The sequence below is a fragment of the Phalacrocorax carbo genome, chromosome 1 (genome assembly GCF_963921805.1).
Source record: "Phalacrocorax carbo chromosome 1, bPhaCar2.1, whole genome shotgun sequence".
Taxonomy (NCBI): Eukaryota; Metazoa; Chordata; class Aves; order Suliformes; family Phalacrocoracidae; genus Phalacrocorax; species Phalacrocorax carbo.
The window spans coordinates 119,041,383-119,061,728 of NC_087513.1; the positions used below are offsets into that span (position 1 = coordinate 119,041,383).

Genomic DNA, 20,346 nt, shown 5'->3' on the forward strand with positions numbered 1-20,346 from the left:
CCACAGCCTCCCTGGGCAGCCTGTGCCCCTGCTCTGGCACCCTCACAGGAAAGAAGTTTTTTCTCATATTGAGGTGGAACTTCCTGTGTTCCAACTTGTGTCAATTGCCCCTTGTCCTGTCGTTGGACACTATTGAAAAGAGCCTAGTCCCATCGTCCTGACACCCACCCTTTAGATATTTATGGGTATTTACAAGATCCCCCCCCCCAGTCTTCTCTTCTCCAGGCTAAACAAACCCAGGTCTCTCAGCCGTTCCTCGGAAGAGAGGTACTCCAGTCCCCTGATCATCTTTGTAGCTCTCTGCTGGACTTGCTCAGGCAGCTCCACATCCTTCTTAAACTGGGGGGCACAAAACTGAGCACAGCACTCCTAATGTGGTCTCACTAGGGCAGAGTAGAGGGGGAGGATAACCTCTTTTGACCTGCTGGCCACACTCCTTTTCATGCACCCCAGGATACTGTTGGCCTTCTTGGCCACAAGGGCACATTATTGGCTCACGGTCAGCTTGTTGTCCACCAGCACTCCCAGGTCCTTCTCAGCAGAACCACTTTGCAGTAGTTCAGCCCCCAGCCTGTACTGGTGCATGGGGATGTTCCTCCCCAGGTGCAGGACCTTGCACTTGCCCTTGCTGAATTTCATGAGGTTCCCCTCAGCCCAGCTCTCCAGCCTGTCCAGATCTCACTGGATGGCTGCACAGCCTTCTGGTGTATCAGCCACTCCTCCCAGCTTGGTGTCACCAGCGAACTTGCTGAGGTTACACTCTATCCCTTCATCCAGGTCATTGATGAATATGTTGACCAGGACTGGACCCAGCACAGACCCCTGGGGAACACCACTAGTGACAGGCCTCCATCCAGACTCTGCCCCATTGACCACGACCCTCTGAGCTCTGCTGCTCAGCCAGTTCTCAATCCACCTCACTGTCCACTCATCCAACCCACATTTCCTTAGCTTGCCTGTGAGGATGCTGTGGGAGACAGTGTCAAATGCCTTACTGAGGTCGGGATAGACAACATCAACTGCTCTCCCTTTGTCGACCCTGTCAGTCATGCCATTGTAGAAGGCTATCATCTTGATCAAACATGATCTCCCCTTGGTGAATCCATGTTGACTATTTCTGATAACCTTCTGTCCTCTACATGCCTGGAGATGACCTCCAGGGTGAACTGCTCCATCACCTTTCCAGGGACAGAGGTGAGGCTGACTGGCCTATATTTTCCCAGGTCCTCCTTCTTGCCCTTTTGAAGACTGGAGTGACAGAAGATTGGTTAGTAGCTGCATATTTCCAAACACTGCTACTGTTTACAGGTTTTGCTCTTTGCTGCTCTTTAAGTGGATAACAGATGCCCTACCAAATATGTCCCAAAATCAAACACCTGCTGAAATCCGTGAGACAAATCCCAAGATGAGATTCATCAGAAAATCATATCTACAGGCAAGAGATCTCCATCTGTACTAGTCACCTAAGACTATCGCTGTGGTCTGTGGGGAGAAAATGACACTCCTTCAGAGCTGTTAATCTTATCCAAAGGGACACATACACATTTGGCGAAATGAATTGTAACCCAAAATACCTATTTTCTCTCCACTGACAAGAGCAGCTAGGCAAGACACTTAATGCCTGCAGTATAGACATCTAAATTGAATCTTAACCTCTCTCCCCAAATCCAAATATCTCCAAAGAATAGTGGGAGGCCCAGCATATCTACAAAATAAGGTTTAGGTTGGAAGATTGCAACCTTCTGTTTTTCAGAAACGTAGCTGTGGGAAAAGTTAATATGGCAGTAAAGAATTTGCATTTGGAAACATTTTTAAATTCTTGGGTAGCATCCATAAATACAGAGTCCGTGAGTTGGAAAACACAGGCTCCTTGTTAAATAATTGACAAGTGGTTAATAGCTTCTCACAGAAAAGGTAAATATACTGAAAAGGGTGTTTTGAGACTCTGATAGTACAATGTTTCTCCATTTAATTTAACAGAAAATGATTACAGTGAAGACACCAGAAGCACGTGGGTTATTGTACTTGCAGTTGTGCTTTCATTTGTTGGTATCATTCTTCTGATCATTATTATTGTGGTTGTTGTACGCTGCTGCTGCCTAAAGAAGAGAGGTAAGTGGACTTTCACAATTGGTCTATACGTTAAAAAGTATCTTCAGTTAGATATAAATCTCCTAGTTGTATCAGCTCTGGTGCTGTGCAACAACCTGTAAGCAGAAGTGTGAGCAGAGAGATCCTGCTCTTAACCATGACCTGGCTAAGATGCTCCTTATTTTTACTTTGCTGTTCCTCTTATAAATTGGTTCCAAAGTAACCGGTGTCAGCCATTCACATTAACTAGGAGGGGTTGTGTTTTTCAGGAGTACGCTAACTTTCCATGGCATTCAGTTCCTAGGCTGTGGTTCTTTGTTGAAGCATACTTTCAGTGCTGTGTGCCTAACTTCCCATTTCTGTGTAAGCTGTTCTGCAGGGATATTGTATAATTTTGTGATCAGGGAGGAGAGATGCCGCTGTGGTAGCTGGAACATAGTGCATGCTCTAAGAGGAGCCCTAAAGGAGGTCATGTTTTAACTTCCTGCATTTTAAATGCAATCTTCCTTTTTCTTTCTTTCTTTCTTTCTCAGGATCTACGTATCAAAATGAAATAAGGTAAGCTGGAAGAGGTGGGAGAAATTTTCCTTTTAACTGGACTCTTTCAGGCTGTTGCAGGACGGTGAGAGGGATGTGCCTGTTTCCACGCCCCAAGGCCCAGCACTCCCAGGATGAGTGGATGCTGCCCTGCTGGGTGACCTTGCCCCTTGCTGCATGGGCAGCACAGGAAGGGAGGCAGTATGCAGGGAAGGCGACTGACCTTAGGGGTGAAAAGCAAGGGCCACAGCTCGCAGCAAGGTTGTGAACTCTGTTCCCACGATAAACTGGGTGAAAAGAATCAAAATCCTGCAAACGCCACCTCTCTGATTCAGCAAGCGCGGAAATTACGGAGGGAAAACACACTCCTGCTGAAGCTGACGGGCAAAGCAAAGACTTAAAAACTGGCTGTAGCCCCGGGGAAGGCGTGGGGGAGCCCTGCCTGCGCCAGGCTGGCTGCCTGCGGCGAGCCGGGCGTTTGCCCGCGCCGCCACAGGAGGTCACTGCGAGCCCGGCAGCTCTGCCGGGGCTGCCGCGGGGGGTTCCCGAGAAGCCTTCCCGCAAGCTCGTTGGGACAGGTCGCATAAAAATTAAATAAATAGATAACACTTAATCAAGCGATTATCAGTCGCACTTGCCTCCAAAGCTGTTGGTACATTATTGCATTTAGTTGGAAAACCTTGGAAATGATGAGCGGATGGTCGTCAGCATTAAGATCCTCTTTGTCGGCACCAGTGCGGCTTTAACAGATGCATCCGTGGGGTTGTTTGGGGTTACTTTTTCTAAGCTTCTAGGCAGCGTTATAAATTCACACAGTGCCTGCGCCTGTGGGGCTTTTAACTCCCCATCTCTTAAGGAGTTTACAAAATGTTCCACCACTTTGCCTCGCACTTCAGTAATACTTAGCTTCGTTAACCGCCTCTTGTGGGGAACCATCAAATCATTAAGGTTGGAAAAGACCTGTAGGATCATCAAGTCCAACTGTCAACCCAACACTACCATTTTTGCGGGAAATTTTGTGAAGGCCTATTGACAGATTTCCATTTATACTGCATTTTATTGATACAAAACAAAATAAGGAACTAATTTCCTCTGAGAAAATGATGCTAATTATGCCATGCAATGCCATGCCAGTAAACTTCCATGTGATTTCTTAGTTTGTGATGCTAGACTGATCATTTTACCAAGTGCAGCTATATAAATAGAGCAGGACTAAATCAGCAGGGAAAGGGGGGCCAAAAGCAGGCACCACTTATGTATTGGTTTTGCTGTGAATGAAGTGCTACAAAGCCTTTTTTCTGACCAAGATTCTGACTTGGCTCTGCCAAAAGCCTTCTGCAAGTGTCAGCCCTGCTAAGGCAAAATCACTTGAACATGCAGGGAAGCATCTGCCCAGCAGTGGGGACTGGTAAGGTTGGGTCCATGTCCTCCCCAGGACCCTGCCTTGCTGATTCAGGTCTGCACAGTGCTTTCTTTCAGACAAGCCAAACAGGTCCAGAATAGGGCATAACATTACTTTTTCCCTATTTCTTTGAATCTGGTCTGAGCAAATACAATTATATCTTCATGACAGAATGTCTGGTTTTAGATCTTAGTACAGTAAAGCTCCTATTTTCCCATTAACTGTAAACATGAGTTATTGTACTGACTTCATAAATGTTGCTTACACTCTGAAAGTTAAGGAAACGCTTAAGCAAATACTTAAGCACTGGGATGAGTCCAGGCTTTATGGCTTAGCTTGGACTTAGAAACTCAGTGTTGACAGTTCTGCAAAGTTTTAGCATGTGTAAACAATTACACTGAAATCAAAGGAATTATTTACAATCACTTACAGATTTTGTAGATGCAGTATTTTTTTTCTTGGACAGAACCTACCTGCAGTAAAAAGAATGATGACTGTCCAGATTTTGGAAGCTGTGTTGTAGTAGTAGCAGCAAAGAAGTAGTGAGACCAAAGATATATTGTTTTACTTCCCACATTTATTTTTAACTTGGCTGGCTATCTTTCTGTACCTCCCACTCTTCTTTGTAGCTGCTTTCAGTTTGGCTACTACATTGACTTTGCTGAGATCTAAAGATCAGATAAACCAGACAGTACAGTTTCATGTAACATGTGGAGGTGGTGGTATTCCTAAACAATTCCTCTTGTCTTCTAGCAACCATGACAGGTTTCTTTTTTGTATCTAACAGGCTTAACTCCTAAAAAAGCCATGTAGTCATAGCTGGCTTGTCAGATTTACATGTGCATCAGTAACGTTATTCTGAAGCTGTATGGGTCTGCAAAGTAATTTCTGCTAAACATAAAAAAGTAAATGCAGCAGTTTCCACAAATATTGCTAACTGAGAATATTTCCTCCTTCCCCTACAAATCCCTGGGTTGTCATAGTCCTGCCATCAATTTGTGCTTGCCACATCAGAAACCTAGGCAAAGATGGACCTGGGACTATCCTGGGGAGGAGTCTAGGGTAGGAACAGATGAATAGTAGCATCTCTTCTAGAGCTTTGAGTAAAAAGGCACTCTCTTCTTGCTGTGCAGCTATGCAGGTTGCCATTCTGCAAATTAAATTTAATTAAATTCTGCAAATTAAAGATGTGTAACTTTAACCAAGGGAGTTCTGTCAACTTCACTGTGAGTATGCTCACTTCTAATGTAAATTTCAAAGTGAAAGATTAACTTTGGAGTGTGCAGATGAATCACTTGGGAGCTAATTCTGGTGGTGTGAGAGAACATACTTTGTTTTTGCAATTGGGAGGGACTCAAATCACAAAAATGATGAGCTGTCATAAACGACCTAGCTGGTGCTCCATTATTGGGCCACTGAACATCCTGTAATTCAGAATTACAGAGTAAAATCAATTTCCCACAAAACCTATGATCTGGAACAGAGTCTTCACTCTTTGAAGATTGCTTACTTTATTTTCCTGTTTTCTGATAATGCAGCTAATAGAAACTTCCTAAATTTCACAGGTAATACACGGGACAAGATCTGTACTAGCTAATTACTGGGAAGGCCCAGACACATTTTGCACCTATTTTTTCAGAAATAAGATATATAATTTTTCTCTGTAACCTACTACCCAAGAGTTCTTATATCATAATGAAGTTCTAATGTCAGGTCTTTTTGTTTCTAGAAAAGTTTCAACTGAGAAGAAAAAAGATGGCAATTTGGAAAACAGGCAAAGGCATGGTAGTGAAAATCAGGGGTACATTCCAGAGGAACTGTGGAACAGAGAACAATTGCCAGGTGAGTCTAAGCTGGTGAATCACATGTTGTCAAACTGCTTCTCAACACAGGCATTTTGGACAACATGTCAAGCAATTATATTACAAGATTTCACAATACTTTGTAAAGGATTTGTGCTTGGCCTGAACATCTTCAGAACGTGTTGTATTTTCTAGAGTATGGTCCTTCAAAAGTATTGAGGAAACATCAAAGTTCTTTGCAGTTGAATTCAATTCTAGTTCCGGGTTTGTTTTTTTTTGTTCTTCCTAATATCTTCTGGGCGCAGAGGTGGGAGTACTGGATTCCCATATGATAATCAATTTAGGCAATATTTTGCAGTTGGTCTGTAAAAACAAAAAAATCCACCACCAAAAAAGAACACAAAAATAAAAAGAAGGAAAGAAAAAAAGGCAGTTAGGGAACTATGATTTTACTGATAAATGACTAAGGCATTATAAATTCTAGTCCTTAAGCACAAAGACTCTTCAAAAGCAAATGTAAATTTCCACCAAATTGTTACCCACCACTTGCATTTATAACTACATTATCATCAAAACGTTTAATCAAACATTTAATGACATAAAATTATTGTGCAGAGTCTATAATCCAGGCATACATCCTTTTCTCTATAATGAATAAATTGTGAAAAAATAAGTGCACTGGAAAGATTTCAAGAGCATGTGGTATTGCAAAATGTTGCAGTTATAAAAAATATAAGGAAAACTAAGCAAACCTGGACAAATAGATTCTGCTGGGTCCTAGATGGGGTCCTTTCATACTCATTAGTGTGCTGGGTTGACCTTGGCTGGCCACAAAGTGCTCACCAAGTTGCCCTATCACTCCCCATTCTCAACAGGACAGAGGAAGAAAATAAGATGGAAAAGTTCATGGGTCAAGATAAGGAGTGGGAGATCACTCACCAGTTACTATCACGGACAAAGCAGACTCCACTTGGGGAAGATTAATTTAATTTATTGCCATTGAGCAACAGAGTAGGATAGTGAGAAAGAAAAACAAAACTAAAACCACATCCTGCACTCCCACTTCTTTTAAGGCTCATCTTCCCTCCTAGCTCCTCTACCTCCTCCCCACAAGCAGTGCAGGGGGACGGGGCTGTCGTCAGCCCCATTACACATCACCTCTGCCGTTCCTTCCTCCTCAAACTCCTCCCTTGCTCCAGCATGGGTTCTTCCCACAGAATGCAGTTCCTGCCAGAAAAACTGCTCCTCCATGGCCACCTTTCCATGGGGCAACAGCTTATGCCAGGCGCCTGCTCCACTGTGGGCTCTCCACAGGCTGTACCTTCCTTCAGGTCACATCCACCTGCTGTGGCATCAGGTCCTCCCTGGGCTGCAGGGCGACAGCCTGCCTCACCATGATCTTCACCACAGGCTGCAGGGGAGTCTCTGCTCTGGCACCTGGAGCACCTCCTCCCCCTCCTTCTTCACTGACTTTGGTGTCTGCAGGGTTGTTTCTCTCATATATTCTCACTCCTCTTTCCCAGCTCCTGTAGCACAGCATTTTTTACCCTTTCTTAAATATGTTATAACAGAGGTGCCACCAGTGTTGCTGATGGGCTCAGCTTTGGCCAGCAGGACTGTCTTCAAGCCAGCTGGTCCAACATGGGGGCAGCTCCTGGTGTCTTCTCACAGAAGGCACCCCTGCAAGCCGTGTTAGCTCAACAAGTTAGCTAGAGTTTGGCTAACGATATTAAATGATATTTATCTGTATTCCTGAATGGCTTGTGGTTCATGCCATGGCGAACACTGAATAACAGTAATCTTGTATATTCTTGTTACAGGAATTGCCCCTCTTCCCCCAGTGTCTTCAAAATTCACTGTCCCTGCTGCAGATTTACCTACCAGTTCTGTACCAAAGGTAACTGTAATGCCGATATCTTGACCTTTTTTTTTTTTTTCACACAGTGTGTATCATACTATACCCAAACATACTGTTTGGGTGGAGGTAGACATTTATAAGTCAATTACAGTTGTAATTGGGTAAGTGGAATGTCCCTTCAGCATTCCTGAATGTTTGATTTTTAAGGGTAAGTGTCCTAGGTGTTAGCCTCAGGTTTAGATTGATTTGGGGTTGGAGGTGGGGATGGGGGTGCGAGGTGAAGGAGAAACAACCACCCCTGATGCTTGGAAGAAATGTCTAGCAAAGCTTTTGTCATATCTGTTCACCTCAGCACCCTGCTGCATCTTCCTCCCCACCCCCCAGGCTAAAGTTATGAAGTCACAGGCTTCCCCTCATAGAACCATAGAATTATAGAATATCTCAAGTTGTGAGGGACCTATAAGGATCACCAAGTCCAACTTCCTGCTCCTTGCAGGGCTACGTAAAACTAAATCATATGACTAAGAGCATCATCCAGATGCTCCTTGAACTCTGACAGACATTCAGTCAGTGTCTGCCTTTCCTTTCCACTGCTTTTCACATCTCTCCCCCTCCAAATGTCAGCTAGGCCTTTCTGCTGGCAAGCATGATGTGTAGCCCTGGCTGGGACAGAGTTCCCATAGGTAAAGCCAATTATTTTTTAATCAATCCTGGGCTTAAAAAGTCTCCTCCTCTCTCTCCACAAGCCCACTTCTTACCATTAATTAATTCTTTCAGCCTTGCCAGCCAGAGTAACTCTGGCTTGGCTTTTTGAGAATTCACCTTGATGTATATTATAGATGAAACCATTATAATGTGGAGGTCTGCATTGCTCTGGGCATGTAATATTTCTGGACAGCTGTTATGTATGTGCCTTTGCCAAAGTGGAGGTCTGCAATGTTTTTGTTGTTCTCCCCAGTTGCCAGACTGGAGGAGATGTGGATATGAGATGGAGGCACTGTCAAAGGTGAGGTTTGAGGTTCCTTTGCAAACAAAATCCAGTGCAGATACAGTAAAGAAATGTTAATTTTCTCTGGATCATTTCTTGATTGTATTTTCCAGTTGCACTTCCACAATGCAGAAGTTGCTTCAGTCAGGAAATTTAAAATGATCTGAGAGACCTTTGGTACCTCAGCAGTAAATGATGGAAGGGAAAGTATGCAGCTAACACCCAGTCCACTCTAGAGCTTTGCCTCCTTTCCATGTAGCTAACAAGTAAAGAAGTAGAGCTCAGTGTTCATTCCTCTACTACTTCTGTTCTCATCTGCCTCCATTCTGAAGGGTGGTGCTGGGCTTGCTTAAATTCTAGCATAGCAGCAATGTGGATCTTAATTTATGCCATATATTGGTAACATACATTTAGCACCTCCATGATGGTTTTTACTGATATTCTCTTGGGCAAGTGGCAGTGATGTGCTAATGAGTTCACTCCTCAACACAGTGATAACTCATTTATTTTTGAAGAGTTGTTTCAACATGTACAATGCAAAAATCTGTCTTGGGATGACATTGCATATAAATCATAGCAAAGTGTGTCTAGTTCTTTTAGCACACAATGGAATTTAGGAAGTACTCTATCAATGATTAAAACAATGATCAAAATAATAACAGTAAGAATAATACCAATGATACTGATGTGTTTGTGGCTGGTAGTTACTATGTTTGACATTAATTACTTGTAAAAATACTATTAAAGCAAAGCTGAAAAGCATGTACAAAACAGCAGGGGGTTCAGTGTGGATCTCTAACCCTGAGCAAAAGTTTCAGACAGTGTTTGATATGCTAATGAATAGGATTGTAAGGCACTGGCTATGTTTACATGGACAAGGCATGTGGCACATTACGGTCTGCTCTGAGAAGCAAAAGAGCTTGTGCTGAGGACCCCGTGTCCATCCAATAGGCATTTCAGGGAGAGGTGATCATTCAGTTCCCTGTAGCCATCAACCCAGTGGCTGGGTTGACGTGCGTTGGTTGTGCACTGGGAGACCATTAAGCCACTTGGTGTCATCTGAAAGGTATCCAGTTTAGGTGTTCTCACACAGCTCCCCAGCGAGAATGATAGTGTTGTGAGTGGGGGCCTTCAGGAGACAGGGTTCACAAGCGTTGGGTTCATGCTCCTGATTCAAACTGAAACATGAATGCAGGTGCAGCCCTCCATGTCAGATGCTAGGTTAGATGGCCTAGGGGGGTCCTTTGCAGCCCAGTGGCTAGCGAAACATTGAAATTCATCACAGACACACAACATAAAGTTGCACTGTTTCTGTTAAACCAGTTGTCCCGAGACAATATTTGGTACAAATCTGTTATGGTGGCTTCTAGCTGCATCAGTAACTGCACACGCATGTTTGAAAAATGTCAAGAGATAATCTAGAAGTGAAAATTATTTGTAACAGTTTTCCATATGCTGGAGGAATATTTAGCAATCTAAAAATGGCTTGTGAAGACAAACTATTTCTCAGTTTGAACAGGGCTTCTCAGTATATTGTGATAGCCCGGTCTTGTATATGCAAGAACTGATAAAGGTTGATGAAGATTTACCTTAAATTGTGGCTTTTGGAGTCTGTGATTTAAATTTATGGCATATACAAACATAGTAAAACATTTCCCAGACAAAAAAGTGCTTTTCTTTTACATTCATAACCTTCCCTGTTAACTGCATAATAGAGGCTTTCTGACAAAAATTGTTACTGGAGGCATTCTAATAAAGTTCAATCACCACTGTGTCAATATATCGCATAATAAATATTATAGTGCTCTTTCATTATAATATATTTCTTGTCAGGTAGGAGAAATCAGATGGCAAGCCATTTAACTGTTTGCTGATAAGTGCTGAATCAAAAAATTTATTCAGAAACCACCTGCCTTCCTGCCACTGCTTTTTCTAAGCACATAAAGTTGTGCTTCTCACAGGTGGCTTTCCCTGCCTGGATACTGAAACGTTCCCAAAGGCTTTTCATCTTTATTTTTCTGGACTTTTTAATGAGAAACAGAGGGTAAAAAAAACAGGAGGAAGGGAATCCGAAGAGTTTTTTTCCATAGTGAAGGAGGATGTAAAATGGTGGCCTCCAACAAATTGCCCCTCTCTCCCTGGACGATCCAGAAAAAATGAGCAAATGCCCTTGCAGTGCTTCTGTGGTGGTCAAGAAGAAGGAGTGAAGAGCCCAAACCTCCGTCAGGAGCAGGGTCAGGAAGGAACGAGAACCCCATCTACTGATGGAAAGAATCAGAGACTGAAGATCTAAAGCCTTGTCTCTCCACCTTTGCAAAGTGAAAGAAGCTAGGATTTCTGTGGTTGGCTTCCTTGCCACCTTAATGGACCAGGATTAACCACAGCAACAAGGCCAGAAAATAGGTCCATACGGGCAAAGTATGAACAGAGAGTTTTAAAATTAGAAGAAGTTCATGGGTGTAGGGACAAGATGAAGAACAGGGCAATTGTAGTGAATTAAGATTTTTCAAGTTAACATTTTGACTGGACAGAGGCAGTTGTACCTGCTGCACAGCCCATTCCTTCCACTCCCAAGAGAAAACTGGATGGAAATTCCCAGCACAGGTCAGAGGCACTACGCAGTTTCCCTGCATCTCTGAGGGTATCCCTTCTGTTACCTATGCAAAAAGTTACAATTTTAAATTATTTGAGAGGTGAAGAGAGACTTTGTGTCACAGGTTTTGTTTCCTCAGCAGTCCTTGCACATGGACCCAACCAGGTACAAAGCCTGAAATACCTGGTGGGCCTCATTGTAAAGGGTGACAACAGAAAATCGCTTAGGTCAGCTATTGGCCATTCAAACTCTTTGAATCAGAAAGTAATGCAAAATGTTCACAGAAGATGAATGTTGCCCAGCAATTGCACTGATCAATTCACAACGTGAACAAAAGACCTGGCAAATCATTTTAGGGAAAAGTAATACCTCAGCAAAGAAAGTGGAGGGGGGAAGGTGTGTGAGGCATTTAAAAAATGATGAATATCGAACTAAATTATTGAGCCGAAGAAAAAATTACCAGCCACTGGAAGAGGAGGCCAGGAGCATCAGTCAGGGGTGCTGGGGGGTGTTAATTCTGATTACATTAGCCAAGAAAAGGTCAAATGGAGAGTAGAGTTACAGCCTTCTGTTTAATTGCATATTTTGTTACTGTCAGCAATGGGAGTAGAGTGATCCTTGCACCTAGTCCCAGGGCTGAGCTGCAGGCCAAATGGGTGTTAGGGACCAAGGTCCCATCCAAAGGGCTATTTCTTATGCCCTGACCCATTGTGCAGAGCTCCTTCCAAAACCCAAGTGCAATGAGGGGCATCCTTTACCTTGGGTCTGGCAGATTTTGGGGCAGTCCCACAGACAGTTTAGTCTGAACAGGGGCCATAGGTCTGGTTCTGCCAGGTCGTCAGTGCCACCTCCAAGGAACTGCATTTTTTCAAGTCCCACTGTTACAAAAGGAGCTCTAAGGACTCAGCATCTTGCAGGACTGGACAGACTCCTACACAAGCTTCATGATTAGTTCATTTAATATGCCATAAATGTCTCTATGATAAATCAGAAGACCATTTTGTAAGAGGGAGCGAATGCTCGTTTATAGTGGGCCAGATTCATCCCTGGTGTAATTCAGCTGACTTCAGTGCAGCTACAGGAGGCTTGCACTTGCCACCACAGCCACACTCCTCCTCTCCAACCCAGTGTGAGTCATGGCTCCATTAATGGGGTAGGATCTATTTTTCTTCTTAACTATTCCAAATGACACTCTATAAACTGGAAATATTATTTAGTTGTGGTTGTGGTTTTATACTGGGGAGGAAATGAATGATGAATTGTAGCTCCATTTATTGCACTGTATATAACTGCTCTGACTCTGAGGATTGTTTGAAAAGAAAAATTAAGCTATCAAAATCAAATTAAAAGGTCAATAAAGTAGAAATATAAACCAATGACAGCAAATAATTTTACCCCTACTGATGAAATGTACTATAGAATATGTCATGTTATGATATTCCTTGGCCAGCATATCTTGATTAAAAGAGTAATAAATATTGATGCTACAAAAGATTAATAAATATTGATGACACAGATATAGAAAAGGCAGGTGTAGTTTATAGTATAATTTTTCCAAGTGTCTGTGGAAGAAGGGGACGACTGAAGTTATGTGGGTGGGATTAACCCCCAATGAAATGAGAAGGAATTTCCAGGCTGCGTGCCTATTGATGGACAGGGAATGTGCTGAGTGTACGAAAAGTTGACAGGATGGAACCAGTTTGCTATTTGAAGCAATAGTATATCCAAATTATTTTGAGGGTATCCAGAACTTTTGGGTGGGTGTTTTCCTCTAAATGAAGTGAATTTGGAATGACGATTAAAAACTGAGGGCAGGGGGGAAAATAGCCTTCAGAAACAGAAAGCTGTGCCTCCCAGATTTTTTGTTACAACAGTCAGCCAAATGTGTGATGCACACAGACACATTTGGACATAGTCCTACCACGTTCATTTCAGCAGTTTGCTCTAATGCAGTTAGACTTGGATTTTTTTTTGACTGGCTAATAGCAGGCAAAGCCTTCAGTTTATCATACATTTCCATAGTGTCAGTGTCTGAGGAGCTGCCATCTGTCAAATCAATTTAAAGATCAGAGCCCTGTTTTATAATGCCAGGTGTGTGTCTATCATTCACATCACCGATGTCATATGGGTTGCAGAAATGACTACAACATGCTTGTAATAGCAGAAGTCCTTCTTTCATTGACTGAAGATCAGTATTCCAAACATCACTGAAGGATTCAACTGAGAAATCAGCTGATGCACACACTCACTTTACTTTCTGATTCATCCACGTATTGCTTGCTCTTTTTTTGTCTGGCTGAAGAGCTGGAAGGGCTGGAAAGATTCGGGCACCTGTTTCCCCAACCAAACCTATGCAAAGCTTTTCCCAGTATAATAGTCCCTTTATAATAATGTGTATAAAAAGGCATCCGGGGCAGATGTCAACAGGCAGGCTTTGAAACATGTGACTGTCAAATATCCATCGTTAACTAGATGCCAAGCTGACAGTACAAAGAGATTTAAAACTATGTAAAAGAAATGCTGACAATATTGCATCCTTGCTAATAGAGTGGACCACCTTAGAAACCCACTCCTGTAATGTTGGGCTGTGCGGTGAACCACGAGAGCTGTCTTTTTTCCATTCAATGTGCAGGATGTAATGAATAACGAAGCCATTTTTTCTCAGACTAGGACTGGCAGGACTAGTAGAGCACTGAATTAATATAAAGAAGAAACAACTTTGAAATCAAAACCAAGCAGAGGTTCTAGCGGCTGTAGCACTTCGGGGTCTATGAAATGGTTGTTGTGGTCCTACTCCTCCGCATTTTGTATTTGTAATGTGTTGTACGAGAACTACTATAGCATCAGAAAATGAGTTTTAGATCACTGACCAGCAGCCAGCAGCCTCTGCTTCAGTGAACTGCAACCTCAGTGAGGCTACGCTACTTCAGAGAAAGCTCCGCAGAATATGGGCCAGTACACAGCATGAGTTGATTGAAATTCACGAAATTATTTATTAATTGATATCAGAGCACAGGGAGAATAAAATATAAATAATCCAGGGCATTTTCTCTAAAGCAAATAACTATGAAAGATGCAGCAGGGCAGAGGTGAACCATTGTGGGCACAGTCCCACCCCAGGGGCAAACTTGCTGCTCAGTTATTCCTCTGGTGGCGAGGAGAAATGGCATGATAGGGCAGAGACTGCATGGCTCATTCTTGCAGATGAGATTTTTAAGTACTAGTTCAGTATACTTTATACTAAAAGAACAGTCACAGTATCTGGGAATGCTTGCTTTCCACAAACGTAGTGCTCGCCTTCACATTTTTTCAGATTTTTTTTTTCATTCTACTGGTAAATTTGTTATTTTTGGCAGGAGCAGTAGTAGAGAACTTCTCAAAACCTCTGCCCTAGTGAGAAAGCCTGCCATAACAGACCTGTAATTGAACGATCAGGAAATGCCAAATAACTCTTCTGCCGTAAACGGAGCAAATCTTATCATATATTAATCTCTAGGGTAACACAGACCAGAGGAAACTTCTGATGTGCTCCAGAAATGAGTGAGTGATGTCTCTGTTGAGCACCAGTAAGGTCTTTGGGCTGAACTGCAAGAAATTAAGTGCAGCAGAGAGATCTTGCATAAGGTCTCTTGAGCAGAGACCGGCAATCCTGTTACTTCCCAAAGCACCTCTCCTCTCTGCAGAAATAAACAGCAAAGAAGGGTAAATTTAGAAAACAGCAGTATGTCCTAGCAACAAAAGGGATGGGGGGGAGGGGGGGAGCAGAGAAAAAGAGTTGTGTTTCAAACAGAAGGCAACTGTCTTATGAAACGTTTCCAGGGTAGTTATATTTATCCCATGGTTTTGCTTGAGGTGCTGGGACTCATTAAATACCAGAAACGTGTTGTCCACATTTGTTATCTAACATTATACTCTATGGCTTATTCAATAATGTATATGTACCAAATGCATTATTTAAGGTGTTTAATACTGGAAGAATACCAAGGCAATACAGACTGTACATGATTAATGCTCCATAAACAAACCACAAGAAGATTGGTCAATAGTTAGGGACCAGCTTGGGCTTGATGCTAAATACCACTGGGAAGAACAGTGAAATTTCCATTAATTTCCAAGACCTTGAGACCAGGTGGGGAAGTTGCAAGGAACAGTAGCCAGCAGATAGCATCTACCTGGAGGTAGATAAAACCAACACTGGGCTGGCTGCAGTGAACCCTTCAACTGCAGTGTTTCATTTAGGAAGCTCTGTGAAGATACATGGTTATAACTCTGGAAGAAATTTACATTCCTTAGAGCTACTTTGAAATTATGTATGTGCAGTCTTACCACTACATTTAAATAGCCAAAGTGCATGTTTCTTGGATGGATTTGAGAATTACTTTTTCTTTGTCTTTTCCTCTGCAACGGTATTTTGTAGAAGTGCATAAATAATTAGGACTGGAAATCCACCGTACTGGTTTCAAAGAAGGATAGGGTTTTCAGAACTGCTGAGCATTTGCCCTGCACTGATCCCACTGGGGTCAGTTTGAAACCAGGGTGCTGTCAGTGGAAATGGAATTGTGCCAGTCATGGGAACTTCAAAAAAAGCGTGCCTTGAATAAACACTGGGATGTTGAGAGTGGTCTTTCAGATACGTGAAATACTAGCGTGCTTATTGTTGTAATTTCTAATGCATTTGGCAAGCAATGTCAGACGTAAAGTTTTTCTTACAGCTTAATGGGCAATTTCTTTAAGAGAACCAGAGGAGAAATGCCTGACATCATCTTTGCTTAAAAGAATACAGACTGCAGAGTCCACAAGAAGTTCTCAGACCAGTTAATGAATTCCCAGAACTCAGTGTGTTTCATGTGAAGCTTTTCTTTTGTTCTGCTGTTCATCCTTTCCTTTGTATTTAGATTTTGAGTGGGTTGCTGATGATAGATTTCATTTTAGTGTAATGCTTTGGGGTGAGGGTTTGGCAGGTAAGCTCCCGAGGACCCCTGTGGGACTGCTTTTCTAGGGTTTCTTTTAGTTCTACAACTGCTTTTACTCTCCCACAGGTGCAACCTCAAAGACCTACTGATTATCCAACCAACCCCAAAAAAATTAGAAACTTGACAATTGTTTAGGATGTACTTCTCCAGGAAACGTCTCTGTCAGTTGAATTTTACACGTTTGGATGGCTTCCCGCAACAGAGAAAGGTTATCAGCAGTTGTCTCAGTTTAAGCTATAAGTTATTTTTTTTTCCTGCATGTAATGCAATAAAATTGCAACCTTTATAATGTAGCATATGATATCTCAGCAAAATAATGGACATAAATGACAGCCTTGACTTCAGAGACAATGAATTTGACGGGACTCTACAAGAACAAGAATCCGTGTTTTGGGTCCCAAGGAAATCGGCAAAACTCCTATCAGACAGAAATTTTAAATTATCCACAGAAAGATCAAGGAACTGCAAGGGATTTATTAGTTCAGAAGAACTGGTTAATAATAAAACTGGTTAATACAATATCTACTGCTTTTTAAATGTACTTTATGTACAGTTGATCATCTTGAGCTTATAGATTTTTCAATTTCTGTTCTGTAATAAAATCAAGGGATTTTTTAATGAGGACTGTCTCAAAATTTCTAAGAAAACTATCTCTGGATCAGAAAGGAATTTATGTCATTTCAATACATTCTTGTGTTAAAGGTATTTGTCTTAAACCTGATGTTCCAGTTTCAAATAAAAAACAACCACCCACGTGCCAAAAAAACCCATTCCATTTTGATTGAAATGCAAAAATCTGAAGCTGAAAAATATGGATTTGAAACTCCTGACTTTTAAGAGTGATTGCTTGGATGTTCTGTATCTCTCTTTTACTCGTTGGCCGAATTTGGCAGCCAGGTGGCTTGGGTCACAGCAAATGGTGGCTGCTTGTATTCATGCTGGACCCTGTTGTTTCATCAGGGATAGAGTTGGTAATGACCATGGGAAATGCACTTCAGCTAGGCAACCTTGTCAATAGAGCAGATCTGGCACATGGACCCTATATATGCCCTCCCAACCTAAAATTTATGATTTCTAGCTGAAATGTTTTGTCTGAAATGCTGTATTTCGCAATAAAAAGTTCAAGCTTATTAGTTTTTCACAAAACAGCAAACTTCTTCCAGAAAAACTAATTCTTTCTACCCACTGAAAGCATTCTGATTTAGTCAGTCTTCTGCATGTTTATCTTTTGTATGAACCAATGCAGGTGCTCTTTGAGTGCTGAAAGAAGCACTACATAGAATGACTTCCAGTGATAAGCTATGCAACAGAAATAAGAAGTCTGAAATCTGATCTCAGGAAAAAGAAGTTGTTTTGCATGTTTAGCATTTGGCATCTCATTAAATTGTGACAGATTTTGCATTGCTAGTTGCATTTTCAGTCAGTCTGTCAGAACAATTGGTGAGACTGATTCACGGTCTGCCATGCTCAATTGTATACAAAACTGTTTCAGATTCTGACAATCTACACCCTTTCTGTCTTGATTGGTTAAGGAGAAGCTTTGAAATGCATTCCCATTGAATGCAGTTGTACCAGCAGCATGGTACGTAAATAGCTATAGTGTTATACAGAGAAAACATAAGCAATTTACATTGTGGAATATCTGTGTTTTTTCCTTGAAATAACCATGCACTGAGCGAAACGTGTACAGTATTCTGGTACAAGTATTGCCATTGCTGACATCTCCTGGTTACTACTGTAGCTTAATGCACCTAAACACAAGCAAGAATCCACTTTATTATAGGAACATCCATTGCATGAGGGAGGTAGGCCCAGGGTAACACCAGCCTGTGGCTCAGGGATGAAAACCACGGACCTTTGGCGTTCTGTGCACGTGCGTGGTTAGCAAACCTTCTGCTTGTCAGAAAAGTAACCCTGCAGTACAAAAAAGAAAACTGCATGGAGGCAGCATTTTCCCAGCAGAAAATGTTGATTCGTTAGAATGTGTTTTGAAAAAGAATCAAACAATGCAGTGCTGTTTATCTCAAAGCCCTTGATTTCAAGCTTAGCTTTGATATTATTTTTATATTAAAGCAGCCAACCTAGAACCGAAGAAAGCCTTTTCCCCAATTAATCTATATCCTTCCACATTAATCAAAAACATTGTTGTGGTGAGGCCACAGGCAAGAGAGGGCACATGCTTTGAGCCAAAAGATGGACTCCTGTGTCAGCAATATGGTGCCTCCCATGCTGGACATTCCCCACTGAGATTTCCATGCTGTGCTACCTGGTGCTTGAGGCTCTGCAGAGGACACCAGCAGCCCTTCCCAGACTGGTTTTCAGGCTGTGGTTGGGCAAAAGCACCTCCCGGCACTGCTGTTGAATGAATGAGCTGATGTGCGATGCGTAATATCGGAAGCCTCTGGCAGCCCCCTTCCCTGCTAACAGCTCCAAAAGGTAGCGGTCAGACATCAGGGGCATGAAGCCACATCACCCTCCAGCTGTGCTTCTTGCCTGGGAGCTGGAAAGTGCTCCGGTGTGCCACACTCACCTCAGGAACCACTTGCCAGCAGATGATTGCCAGCAGACAACACACAGCAGCAACAGGAATTGCACCCCACCAACTGCGCATCCCACTGACTCGAACAAATGAAGGTTTTTTGCACAAATAGGTACCACAACCGTGGAAACATGCACATTAACCAGAGTCTGGAGCTATTTTCCTTCCTGCCAGCTACAAGAATGCATCCTGCACAGCTATGGTATACCCTTAACAGCTTTAGCATGAAGTTAAAAATTCTTATAGTGTCCTTGAAATTTGCAGTTGGGGGCATTTGTATGCTTCCAGATTTGTTTTCTTCAGGCATGTTATACAGCCTGTATATCATCTCCAGTACTAGCTGTTACTTATGCTTGCAAATAGAGCTCCACAACAACAATTCATAAAATACAGAGACAATTTTTAGCACACAGGGAATATAAAATATGCAGGCACTTTTGGAAGACACAGTAGACTAAAAATATTGAATTTCAGGCACTTTATGGAGACACCAATCTTTTGTACACATGCATATTGATTTATAATTATGACTTGAGGGACATTTTAGTGATCTGGAAGTATCTAGTTTTTTACTGCCCACAGACTGTGCACAGTTTGATAATATAAAACCCTTCTGCACACAAAACATTTCTGCAAACACAAAATGTTCCTATTTGAATTCCATACATGTATATGTGGGAAAAAACGCATTGGAGATAAACAGTATTTGATTTTAGAGTAACGTTTCCTAAAGTTGTCTCACCAGTTCTGTATTTCACAGAAAATTCAGGCTGCCTTTGATACAAAGGCACTTAAAAATAACACTGGCTTCATGTGGATGTTTCTTTTTAAAATAAAAAGGCACCTCACGTTTGTGTGGGCCAAGCAGAATCAACAGTTGAACTCATACTGAAGGGTACTCACAATATTGAATAAACAATTGGTTTTCTACTGATCTGATTGAAGAGATCTTCTATTTTCAATATTTATTTGGTAGAATATATAATACATCATGCTGCTAACCTAAAATACATCATTCTCAAGTATTTGAGCCCCCCAACGACAGAGATGGGAACCCTTTGGTCACTGGCTTCATCACCTCTTTCCACAAGAGGATCCTGCATGAGGTAGGCAGGACACAGCATCCTACAAGCTTCCTCAACAGAAGCTCCTGGAAAACCAGAGGATGGTCCCTCAAAGTATGCAGATAAGTCATCTTATTACCTTTCCCTGTCTACCCAAATAGATCGTACCCGTCTAAAATGGGCCCCACCCACAACTGTCCCTCCCTGAATTCCTCTAAATCCCACATCCTCATTCCCTGAAATACAATAAAATCCAGTGGCCTCATGGTGACTGCGTAAGTAAAATTAAGCGATCAGTATGGACCAAAATGGTCTCATATGGTCAAGCTATAATAATAATAATAATAATAATAATAATAATAATAAAAAAACCCTAGGTGAGAATAGGAGAACACCTCTGATATCTTAGTACTCTTTTTTTCACAGCCTCCAAACCCCTTCTAAAGATGAGGTTGAGAATTGAAATTCATAAAGCCACTTGATATGGAGGAGCACGCTC

At 42.1% G+C, this 20,346-nt stretch overlaps 1 protein-coding gene across 8 annotated transcripts in view; it reads left to right on the forward strand.

Annotated features, from left to right (window-relative positions):
* IGSF5 (immunoglobulin superfamily member 5) overlaps nt 1–16,865 on the forward strand; it is a 34,360-nt gene extending 17,495 nt beyond the window's left edge. For all 8 annotated transcript variants that reach the window (XM_064471980.1, XM_064471961.1, XM_064472017.1 and 5 more), the window contains 5 exons: nt 1,981–2,112; nt 2,625–2,649; nt 5,760–5,872; nt 7,653–7,729; nt 16,311–16,865. In XM_064471980.1, coding sequence (XP_064328050.1) covers nt 1,981–2,112; nt 2,625–2,649; nt 5,760–5,872; nt 7,653–7,729; nt 16,311–16,379 — 416 coding nt within the window. In that variant the 3' untranslated portion in view covers nt 16,380–16,865. The remainder of the gene's footprint in view (nt 1–1,980; nt 2,113–2,624; nt 2,650–5,759; nt 5,873–7,652; nt 7,730–16,310) is intronic.
* The last annotated feature ends 3,481 nt before the right edge of the window (nt 16,866–20,346 follow it).